Source organism: Tamandua tetradactyla, chromosome 16 (assembly GCF_023851605.1).
Source record: "Tamandua tetradactyla isolate mTamTet1 chromosome 16, mTamTet1.pri, whole genome shotgun sequence".
NCBI lineage: Eukaryota > Metazoa > Chordata > Mammalia > Pilosa > Myrmecophagidae > Tamandua > Tamandua tetradactyla.
Genome location: NC_135342.1, coordinates 972,631 through 984,980, shown reverse-complemented (window position 1 = coordinate 984,980; position 12,350 = coordinate 972,631). Strand labels below are relative to the sequence as shown.

Here is a 12,350-nt window from a genome sequence, read left to right as displayed (position 1 = left end):
ATATATAGCATACCGGGAATATGGCAGAAGGGATGCAGTTAAACAGCATCAGAGAGATACAATAAGCCAAATCTAGAATGTGGCAAATTATAATGGACAATTGCTGAGCAATTTCAATGAGTAAATAAGAATAAAAAAGAGGTGAACATTACATACAGACTGAGAGGTCTACAACACGCATCTACTAAAAGCTACAAGGATACACTTTTATCCTGGTTGCAATCAAAGTGCCTTTAAAAAAAACCAGATTCTTTGAGACAATTGATAAAATCGAATACTAACAGATATATTAAAATATTTTTATTTTGGGTAAGGTTATTTGATTTATGAAGTTCTTGCATTTAGAAATGCATATGCATTAAATGACATGAAATGATGTTTGAGATTGAAAGTGAAATAACCTCGTTGTGTGCATGGGAATAATGATTTCAGATCCACCAGGAAACTACCAATAATGATACAATAATGGAGATGGGTTCATGTGGTTTCATGAACTTTCTTTTCCATTTTTGGATATATTTGAAAATAGCCATTACCAAAGACAGAGTATGTCCATGTATTGCTAATTTTATATGTTGAGAGGATGAAATAAAAAAGGACAGAAAAAAGCTTTTGGATTCAGAGGCACAAGCATGTATTCAAACATCAAAAATGTACATTTAAATACTTGGAGTTTAATTCAATTAACTTTCATTAAACTGTTTAAAAAAGAAAATTTCAAAAGTGTCACTTCCTAATCATTTTACTGTGTTTTATTATCTACAAATTTGTGTTATTTGCAGCTACTGTATCAGCATAATGGCAGCATGTATAACTCCATGCTTAGTGATATGATGGCAATTTTAAATTGGCCATAGAAAAAAGATTAGATTCAGGAAAACTGGAAAACACTAAACTATGACTTTATTTATCATTGTATGTCCACTCTTAGGAAAGTAGTGCAAAATATGCTAATACAGTTTAAATAGACGGCACAGTGTATACATGGACAACACACTGTGCATAACCCTGAAAATGAGGAAAAAACCCTGAGATGTTTGTTAATGACAAGGAAAATAGCCGGAATACAAAAAGAAGAAATTAGGAAAAGCTATGAACAGATATTTTACCAAATATATAATAAAGATGGCAAATGAAAAAAAAAAGTTCAAGAACATAAATCCTCAAGAAATGAAATTAAAACCACAGTGAGATGTCACTACAGTTATGCTGCTGGTGGCAATGCAAAAGGGAACAATCAATTTGAATCACAGTTTGGCAGGTTCTTAAAATTTTAATCACCTACTCTGCAACTCAGGCACTGCACTCTGAGCTATCGACACAAGAGATATGAGACATATGTTGGTAAAGAATGGTACACAAATGTTCATAGCTACTTTGTTTGTCAAATCCAAAATCTATAAATAACTCAAATATCCATGAACAGGTAAATGGATAAATAGTGGTAGATCCAAGGAACAGAATATTACTCAGCAATAAAAAGAGTGAACTACTTGAAATAATCACTGATGAATCTCCAAGTAATTATATAGCATGAGAGAAACCAGAGAAAAAGAGAGGTTTATGATTTATGATTCCAATAATATAAAATTCTGGAACAGACACACTAATCTACTGTAAATGAAGGTTAATCAATGGTGGCCTAGAAGGCTGAGGAAAAGGTACAAGGTAAATAAGAGTGAATATGTTCATTTCCAGGACTATCATTATGGTTTCAATGGGTTTATACATGTCAAAATGTATGAAATTGCATATTATAAAAAGGTGCAATTTATTGCATGCCAATTATACTCTAATAAAGCTTTAAAAGGGTTCCAAATAAAAACACAGATCTATTTTTTTCCTGGAAAATCAGGTTTGGCCAACTTTTATGTATATATACAAACACGAACATTCTTAACAAATGAGCATTCTGTTCTTGGTATATAATCACAATATCATCACATAGTTGTATATTCATCACCATGATCACTTCTTAAGAACATTCGTATCAACTCAGAAAAAGAAATAAAGAGAAAAACTCATATATACCATACCCTTTACCCCTCCCTCTCATTGACTGCTAGTATTTCCATCTACCCAACATATTTTAGCCTTTGTTTCCCCCATTTTTTTCTATATCCCTTATATATGTTTCATTTTCTATATCCCTTTTGTTGATCACTAACATTTCAATCCATTAAATTTTAACATTTGTTTCCCTTATTATTTATTTTTAATCCATATGCTTTACTATCTGCCCATGCCATAGATAAAAGGAGCATCAGACACAAGGTTTTCACAATCACACAGTCACATAGCGAAAGTTGCATCATTATACAATCATCTTCAAGAAACACGGCTACCGGAACACAGCTCTACATCTTCAGGCACTTCCCTCCAGCGTCTCCAATATACCTTAACTAAAAAGGTGATATCTATATAATGCATAATAATAACCTCCAGGAAAACCTCTCAACTCTGTTTGAAATCTCTCAGCCATTGACACTTTGTTTCCCCCCTTTTGGTCTAGGTTTTCTCAATCCCTTGATGTGGAGTCCCAGCTCATTCTAAGATTTCTGTTCCACATTGCCAGGAAGGTTTACATCCTTGGGAGTCATGTCCCACGTAGAGAGGGGGGAGGACAATGAGTTTGCTTGCCGTGTTAGCCGAGAGAGAGATGGCCAATTTAAATTGACCCACCATCTCTCTCCTCAAAACCTTGGAGGTGCAGCCTTTTCTCAGTGGCAGCAAATATCGGTGAGCAATGAAGACTGCCCATTGTTGACTAGGTCACAATAACCACATCTCTGAACTATAGATTCTCCCTCTGCTCTTTGTTTTCTCTCGTGGGCAGCAACAGTCTAGAGGTCAAAAACCCAGAAAGACAAGATACAAAATATTTAGAAAGTTTCCTCTGAGAATGACCTTAGCAACACAAGACCCTCTGATTTGTGGGGGCAGTGTATACACTAATTCTGTACTGTCAAAGTCCTGGGATATTTGTGGATACACTTTTAGAAGAGACACATTACATCTCATCTGTCACACTCTCCTCTACTCCCTATTAATCCTCTGACCCAATTATGGTTACCCCTGGTCCCTGTAATCTTATAACCAGTGACACTAGCATATTGAATATTGGACATCAGAGCATCTGGCTCCTTTGCAGGAGGACCTGGGGAAGAGATTCCTCTCAGTGGGGCTGGGTATTATGATACCTCTATGATCAAAGAAATAAAATTTAATGTTGCCCCAAGAAGCACTGGATGTTTCAAAACAGCTGTCCCTGCCTCACAGTGAACTCTGAGCCCCTCAAATACCCTGACATCAAGCCTACAAACGAGGAGCACTAAGCCCTGTGGTTTCTATTATAAGCCTTGGGCAGAATGGAAATTAGGCCCAAACTGGAAAGAATATTTTCTGATAACATACAACCTCTTCTGCAGCACACAAAGTTTGAGATTCCTGAAAAAATTCTGTAGTTCTTCATGCTGGGAGAGTCCAATTGTGCTTTCAAATTGCCTGTTCTAGTTTGCTAGCTGCTGGAATGTGATATAACAGAAACAGAACAGATTTTAAAAAGGGGAATTTATTAAACTGTAAGTTGATAGTTCTAAAGCTGTGAAAATATCCAAATTAAGGCAAATATCCAATCTAAGCCATCCAGGGCAAGATACTTGGTTCAAGGCCTATGACATTCAGATTGTCTCTCTCAACTGGAAAGGCTCATGGCGAACATGGAAATGTCTGCTAGTTTTTGCTACAGGCTTCTTGTTTCATGAAGCTCCCCTGGGGGCATTTTCCTTCATCCAAAGGACTCTGGCTGCATGGACTCTATAAAGTTTTTTCCAAAATGGTTCCCTCTTCAAGTCTTAGCAGTCCTAATTTGTAAGCAACCCCACCTTGAATGGGTGGAGATACATCTCCACGGAACCAATAAAATCAAAAGTTACCACCGACAACTGGGTGGACCACATCTCCATGGATAATCAAAAAAGCTCCTATCCAACAATACTGAGTAAGAATTAAAGGACACGAATTTTCTGTGACACACCACTCCACACAGCAAGCAGAATCTCCAAGAGAAAAAGGTGGTTTAAATTGTAAGGCCTTTATTATAGCACAAATCAGAGCAATGTGAGGCTGGCAGTTCCTGGGGAAGTAACATGGACATTTGAAAATTTCATTACAAGCATCATGTGGAATCAACAATGCCCTTGAAAAGATCACTTTTCTCTGCAAGCTGAGAGCAAAATGCACATTGGGTATTCGGATAAAAATGGGTCAGGTTGATACCCTAATGAGTAGAAAGCTAGGAATGAGGACACTATAAGGCTCAGGTTATTCATGAATTCCACCAGTGAATAGTAGAACAGAGCTCTGCTTTCCAGAGCATGTTGGGGTGACGAGGGTCCACTTGTGGACTTAGCAGATGTTAGAGGCAAAATGGTTTCTACCACAGAAACTGGCAGTGATAGAAATCTGGCAAGGGCCCTGGGTAAATTAGCATAATGCAGCTCCTTAAAACTTCACACCTAGCTGGAACTTCAGGGGAATAATTCCACTTTGGATGTTAGGAAAGCTGAGGTTCAAATCAGGAGGAAGGCTCCCCACAAAGGCTTTTCTCCAACATCATCATACTGAACAAGGAAATGCACTCTCCCTGCACATCCAAGTCATTTCACCAGGGTGAATTCTGTGGTGTGCATTCTCCTTGCACATCTAAGTCATTTATCCAGTGTGAACTCTCTGATGTTGAATGAGGCGACAGCTTTGGCTAAAGGATTTCCCACATTCACTGCACCCATAAGGCCTTTCTCCAGTGTGAATTTTCTGGTGTCGAATGAGGTTGTCTTTGCGGCTAAATGCCTTCCCACATTCACTGCACTCATAAGGCCTCTGTCCAGTATGAACACTCAGGTGTGGAATGAGGCTGGATCTTTGTCTAAAGGTTTTTCCACATTCATCACACTCAAAAGGCCTTTCTCTACTGTGAACTCTCCAGTGTTGAATGAGGGAGGGTTTGCAGGTAAAGGATTTCCCACATTCACTGCACTCATAAGGCCTTTCTCCAGTGTGAACTCTCTGGTGTTGAATGAGTCGAGAACTTTGGTTAAAGGATTTCCCACATTCACTGCACTCATAAGGCCTTTCTCCAGTGTGAATTCTCTGGTGTTGAATGAGGTAGGAACTTTGGCTAAAGGCTTTCCCACATTCACTGCACTCATAAGGCCTTTCTCCCGTGTGAACTCTCTGGTGTCGAATGAGATTGCCTTTGTGGTTAAAGGATTTCCCACATTCACCGCAACTATAAGGCCTTTCTCCAGTGTGAACTTTCTGGTGTCGAATGAGGTCATAATTGCAGCTAAAGGCTTTCCCACATTCACCACACTCATAAGGCCTTTGTCCAGTGTGAACACTCTGGTGTGGAATGAGGCCAGATCTTCGTCTAAAGGTTTTTCCACATTCAACACACTCATAAGGCCTTTCTCTACTGTGAACTCTCCGGTGTTTAATAAGGGTGGGTTTGCAGGTAAAGGATTTCCCACATTCACTGCACGCATAAGGCCTTTCTCCAGTGTGAACTCTCTGGTGTTCAACGAGGATGGCTTTCCACCTAAAGGATTTCCCACATTCACTGCACTCATGAGGCCTTTCTCCAGTGTGAATTTTCTGGTGTCGATTGAGGTTGCCTTTGTGGCTAAAGGACTTCCCACATTCACTGCACTTAAAAGGCCTCTCTCTCGTGTGAACTCTTCGGTGATGAATGAGGCCTGATCTCTGGCTAAAAGATTTCCCACACTTCCCACATGTATAAGGCCTTGTTCCAGTGTGAATTAGCTGGTGTTCAATGAGTCTGGAGTTATAGGTAAAGAATTTTCCACACTCTTTGCATTCAAAATGCCTTTTTTCAGTATGAACTTTCTGGTGCTGAATGAGATTAGACCTTTGTGTACATACTTTCCCACATCTGCTACACTCATAAGACTTTTCTCCCATGTGGACTTTCTGGTGCTGAATAAGTGAGGGCTCACAGGTGACGGCTTTTCCATATTCTCTGCATTGATAAAGCCCTTCTTTAGTGAGGACTCTCTGATGGCAAACGAGTATGTATGTGTGGCTAAAGGTGTTTTTGTATTCTCCCCAATTGTGGTACTTATCCCCACTTTCATAGTCTGTCACATAGTCAGTGCAGTTGATTGGTTTCTCCCCAGTGTGAACAGCCTCTTGCTGCAGAAGACCTAGGTTGACCAAAAAGTTCTTTCCAACCTCTCCATGGGTAAAGGGCTTCCCTGACACATGGAATTTGTGGCACTTCACAAATGCGGAACTGCCCAGATTGCTTATGAAGGGGTTCTCTCCATGGTGCTGCTTCTGGTAGTGCTGAAGGTTATCAATGAAACAGAAGTATTTGCCACATTCCCCACATGTATACTGTTTCCGCCTGCAATGCTTTTCCTGGTGCTGAGTCAAATGCCAAATGCTGCTCAAGACCGGATCACTCATATCACAGGGGTGGGCCTTATGCAGAGATGGAACTCCCCTGGGAGTCCTGACCAGTGGCATACCTACAGAAACACTCTGTGCAGATGACACCACCTCAGCTTCTTCTCCATGCCAACAATCTGAAAGCAAAGAAGTGATAGTGAAGTACATGTTGCTCCTTCTGGAATATGTGTGCGTCAAACAAGAATGAGCCCAGGGACTATTATCAGGAGCAGGGAATTATGTCAGCATGAGGGAAGTGGCCGCTCTGCATAATGACTCCTAAGGTCACAAAATGGTAGAGGCCTGTCACCATGCGCTAGACACAAGGAGAAGGGGTGGCATATGGAGAGGTATGATGTGCAATTCATTCCTCTGCCAATAACTTTCAGCAGGACCTGTCTGCTGGTGATACACAAGGCTGTGAAGATACTTGTTACCAGGCCAAAAAAACCTGATTAAAAAAGAGTACAATTTAAGTAAATGTTGGCAACAGTACAGATTCTTGGTATAGTCTGAATATAGTCCCGAGGTCACACCCTTCTACACCCAGTAATCACCAGGGCCAGGGCAACTCTGGGCCCTTCTTGCCATGAATGGAGTAATGTCCACCCTGTGAACCACCCAGGGCTCTCTTCCATAATCCAGGTGAGCATCTATATGGGATCTAGATAATACTATGTGCTAAGGGAAAGACAGGACAGTCGAGTAGCCAGCACTGGCTAAAAACAAATCAGCATACAACAGATTACTGGAAAGATACCTAAACATTATAAAAGAAGCTCAGCAGTGTCTTCCAAGAACAGTCCATGACCAACCCATGTAAGTAGAAATCATGTCAGTGAATTCAATTTTTAACACAGGAAGGCAAAACTCAATCTCAAATAGAAGGAGGGAGTAGAACCTGAAGCACAGAGGGACTGTGGTTCTGGACAGGTGCGGTAGCACATGGCCAGGAAGAAGGAACCAAGGAAGGAATCATTAGACTGACTGCAAGAAAGAGAAGAGGACAATGTACTCAGGCCAGTGTTAGCAATGACAACACTGATTCCAGGGAACTGGGGGAGGAAGTCCACAGTTGTGATATGAAGGCAGAGCTACGTTAGCAAAGAGGGCAAAAGAAGGGACTAGGACAGGACACTGGGGTGGGTGTCTGGGCCTTACCCAGGGAGACCAAAAGTGCAAAGTTCTCCAGCATCACATTGCAGTACAGGTGTCTCTGAGTTTCATCAAGAAGCCCCCACTCCTCCCAGGAGAAGTACACGGCCACATCCTTGAAGGTCACACTGCCCTGCTATGAGGGGAACATATGAAACCACAATCAGCCTCTCTCCCTAGGACCCACATATGTCCTTCCCAACATATGTCCCGTGCCCATCGTCTTCCCAAGTTTTCCAATGCAGACAAGATACCAAACCCTGGTACCCTTGATGCCATTCTCCCTTCATGGGCTCATCAATCACTGTGTTCAGCCCATGCAACAAGAGGCAGGTAGACAGAGAGATGTGATCTAAGCTTAGGACTGGCATGCAGAGTCCCATCACTACCTGGAAGTCAATTCTGCTGGGGTCCTCCACACTGTGGCAAGCAGACACAACCATACATGGGCTCACCCTTCAACCTTAAGTCCCCAATATCAGAGCCCCAGTGTCATCATATCATATTCACTCCTCATGTGCACATTAATTTTCAGATAGCATCTCTTTTTGTACCCCTGGACCCCAGAGCTGCTTTCCCCACATCCAGTATCAACTCTCTGCCCCAGATTCTAGACACCTCCCAGGCCGCCCACAGGTTAACTCCTTCAATGTCCAGCCCTCTTCTACAACTTACCCCAGGCCCTGTGACTCTCCCAGATGACCCTATAAGTCCCTGAACTTATGCACCATTCTGAATGAAACCCTGAGACCCCACACAGGTTCACTACAAAATCCTGTGTGGCAGAGAGCTATGATTCAGGATCAGCCCTGGCTGCAGTGTCACACTGCTCTATTATTCCTATGTTCTGTACCCATCGCATGTCTACTCACCCTGTGGGAGCCTTGGTCACCTGTTAGACTACTCGTTCTCCTACACTTTGTGGCCAAGTCTCTTTTACCTGTATCTGTGATGACCAGCATCCTCAACCAGGGGCCCAAGCAAGAGACACAGTCCTCAGCACCCACCCACTTTTTCCAGGCTGACTAATAGCAATATGATCATAATCTGCGATTCCGTCCCTACATGTGACCCAGAGCACCACCCTGATCCACACTGACCCTAACAACTTTGGGATGTCTCTTTCCTAAACCTCCTCCCCAGAGTCCAGATTTGTGTGGCCAGTTGGCCACTGAAAGCCTCCACTCTGTGTTCTCTGAAACATTTCAGGCTCCTAACATGGACAAAACAAAACTCCTGATATCCCCACTGAAAATGACTCCTACTACCAAATTCTCCAACTCACTTGAGCAGCTTTTATCCCTCAGCTGCTAGGACCAACAACCTTGGGGTCATTCCTGACTCCTCCCATTCTCTCCTTCATTCACCACATCAGAAAACCCAGTTGGAATTTGTAGAAAATAAATCCAGAATCCAATCACTTCGCCCTCATCTATGTCCATCCCTCTGATCCCTGACCTGTTGCAGTAGCTTCTTTGATGGTCCTCTTACAATTATAACTCACAGTCCAAACCTCCCATTACTCCCTAATGGACATCCAACTTCCCCAGCAACCATTTCAGGACTAATGTCTGCCTCCTGGCTCATGTTCTCACAAGAAAGGAAAGGAGAGACATGTAGTTTCTGAATATCCCCAACTCAGGCCTCACCAAGCAGCTACGAAGCTGGTACTTGTTACTGGATAAACTATCACACCTCTTTTCCTTGGAAACTGAAAGCCCTGCAGCTCACTCCACCCTCACCCAAGGGCTGTGTAGAACACCACTTCACAGTCACATGTGAGTAGAGCTAGGGACCAATGAGACACTGGGATATCCTGTTTTCACCTGTATAGATTCCAAAAGCCCTTCTGTAGCCTTGGGAAATTGAAGGAACAGGCAAGTCATAGAGACCAGAACACTGTATTCCTTCCAATCCATAGATCCAGGGGACTTGGAGATAATCTCTGTGCCTCACTCCTCAGTGATATCTCTTAACATAAACTAAGTGGCCTCGGAAAAGCTCTCAACTTCCCTGTGCCTTAATGTTCTTGTCATCCTCTATAGTTTGTTCCTCCTCTGGGCAGATTTCGGGGGAACTCTTAAAAGTCAAACTCAGATCATGCCCCTACTTTTTCTGTAGGGTCCTGAGAATAACGATTCAACCCTTCAGCCTGACCCCCAAAACAGTCCTTCCCTGCAGACCAAAGGCAGATCGCTGGTTTCCCCAAAGCTCCTGGCTCAGTATCACCCCTAGGCGATCACACGCAGCCCCAGCACAACACAGAGCTCATTAGAAATAAGGTCCAGAGCGCCTCCAGATCAGGTCACAGGTGCCTCACGGCGCACCTTTGGAGCCCGCCCGAGGACGCAGCTCACCTAGCCAGAGAAAGGGGAGAGGGGGAAGAGGGGGGCGCGGGCCCGAGGACGCGGCTCACCTGGGCTAGGGGGAGGGGAGAGGGAGGCGGGGCCCGAGAACGCGGATCACCTGGGCCGGGGGGATGGGGGGGGACCGAGGACGCGGCTCACCTAGGTCCGGTGGACAAGAGAAGGGTTCAGGGAATCGAGGAGGCGGCTCACCTGTGCCTGAGGGACAGGAGAGGGGAGAGGGGTCCGAGGACGCGGCTCACCTGGGCTGGGGGGAGGAGAGAGGTGGACGGGGGCCCGAGGACGAGACTTACCTGGGCCGGGGGGGCGGCCGCCGCCATCGCAGGCTGCGGGGCGCAGCAGCTCGGAAGCCGGGATGGGGGCGCGGGCACCCGCGTGGCTGACCCCGGACCGCGCCGCCGCCCCTCAGGCCCGCCCCAGTGAGGATACAGCGGCGCCCCACACCTGCGCGACCCGGTCCCTCAGCCCGGACACTGCGCTTCAGGCCTACCAGGCGGTGAAGAGAAAGCAGGACACGCGGCCGTCGAGGAGAGTGCACCGGAAGTGCCTCCTCGACGGGTGCGCGCGCCCGGAAATGCCATCCCCCAGCCGCCGGCTCCCCGCGCGGGGCCTTCTGGGAATTGTAGTTCCCACGGTCTCCGCCTACTGCGCGGCCTCCCCGCCCCGCCCTCCAGGAATAACTCAACGCGGCGCTGGAGAGGCGCTGGGAGGGTCTTCTACAGCCGGAAGGGGCCCCGCTTTCTCCCGCAGAGGCCACAGGCAGCCCCCTGGAAGCCCTCGGGGGAAAGCATTCACTTCAGATGCTCCCCAAAGCTACGCATCGATAGAGACGTCCCGTTCCTAGTTGTTCCGACACAGAGTGCTCTAATGGTGGCTGGAAGTGAAGAAGATTCTCTCATTGCTCTTCAAACGCAGCAGCCTGAAGCCTTAGACTCACTTTTTGAGGTTCGGCCTATTAGGTCAGGGAGAAAAGGGAAAGACTCCAGACGGGGCCGGACTGTGCGACAGACGAGGAAGGCGGGCGCCGCGGAGGCAGGTGGGCAGGCGCGCCTCTGTCTCTGCTCCCGCAGAAAACACCTCTGGCGCGGAGCCGCAGCGACTGGGTCCAGCCCTAGAAGATGCTCTGTTTGCTCCAAGCCCATTTCTTCTCCTAGTTTCCATCATAGTGTATGGAACTGGGCTGTCTGCTGTTCAGTGAACGGTCTTGAGGCAGGAGCGAGTAGGGCTCGGGCTGTGTTCCTGGTCTTCCATCCAGTCTGGAAGCGTTGGTGGGTGTTAAACCTTTCAGTGGGCAACTGCAAGTCCCTGGCTTCCGATCTAGCTCCAAAGGAATGAATGCACACGGCCGCTCCCTAGAGCAAGAATTTCCCCTAAAGCCCGAAAACTCCCTTCAACCTTAAGCTCGTGTAATCATGGGCCCCAAACGGACTCAGTTTACAGCAGAAAGCCTTGGGCACGTGACAGGACACCACAGGCATCTCCTCCGAAACAATGCCACCCGTGAGCACCTGCTAATACAAACCAGGTGCGCCCCTGCTGTTCTCAGGTCACTGTGGAAACCTGGTACCTGCAGAACGGCCCCCTAAAACAAGCTGACCCAGTCCACTCGGGGCCTGTCTCTGCCTTGAGCAGGTCGTCGCTGATTTCTTTAACGTGTGCTTTCTCCTGAATAAATGCACTTTTTACCGCTACCGGCCCCCTCTCGCTCCCGACTTTTCCTGCGTGAAGAGCCCTGAACCGGGAATGGGGCTCAGCTACCTCTGGGGTCGGTAGGCTCCGGTCACCCTGCAGCAGACACACGTAGGGAGCAGAGAGTACAAAGTCTGACGATTCCATCTCCTTGACGAGAGCAACGTGTGCGGCGCAGTGCGATTGCTGCATTCTTGTCTGTGCCTGGACGCTAGCCTCTGCGCGTGTGTCAATATGTTCTTATTCAGCTCGTTTTCTTGGTAAAACTCAAGTGAGACTTTGCAACCACGCAGACACATGAGCAGTTTGCTCTTCGGCTTCAGGTTGTCTTGGGCAACCTAAGGCTCTTCCGCGTTTTACCGCATCCCTTCTTGCCTCACCGATGTGTACTCCTATTTCTTTTGAGCACCTTCCTTCGTGCGGACGCCCCAAGGAGAGTCTGCGGAGCGTCGGGACCCGGTTCCCGGAGCAGGAGGCGGGGCGGGAGGAGCGGGAGGACTCGGCCCCGGGGCCCGCGGGGCAGGAAGGGTCCGGATCGCCCCGAGCCCGACGGATCCCTCCAATGGCTCGGCAGAGGGTGCCCCCGGAGGTGGGAACGAGGAGGGCCCCGAGGAGCACACGCAGAGGCTGCAGAGCTCTGCCAGCCCGGGAGCAGCCGGCACCGTGCGG

General features: G+C 46.5%; 1 protein-coding gene across 1 annotated transcript; it reads right to left on the bottom strand.

Moving 5' to 3' along the window:
* Nucleotides 1-1,865: 1,865 nt before the first annotated feature.
* LOC143660012 (uncharacterized) lies at nucleotides 1,866-11,873 on the bottom strand. The gene is given in 5 exon segments (XM_077133365.1): nucleotides 1,866-4,805; nucleotides 4,807-6,608; nucleotides 7,633-7,762; nucleotides 10,483-10,708; nucleotides 11,590-11,873. Coding segments are annotated over 5 exon segments (2,538 nt in total). The 3' UTR covers nucleotides 1,866-4,709.
* Nucleotides 11,874-12,350: the final 477 nt, after the last annotated feature.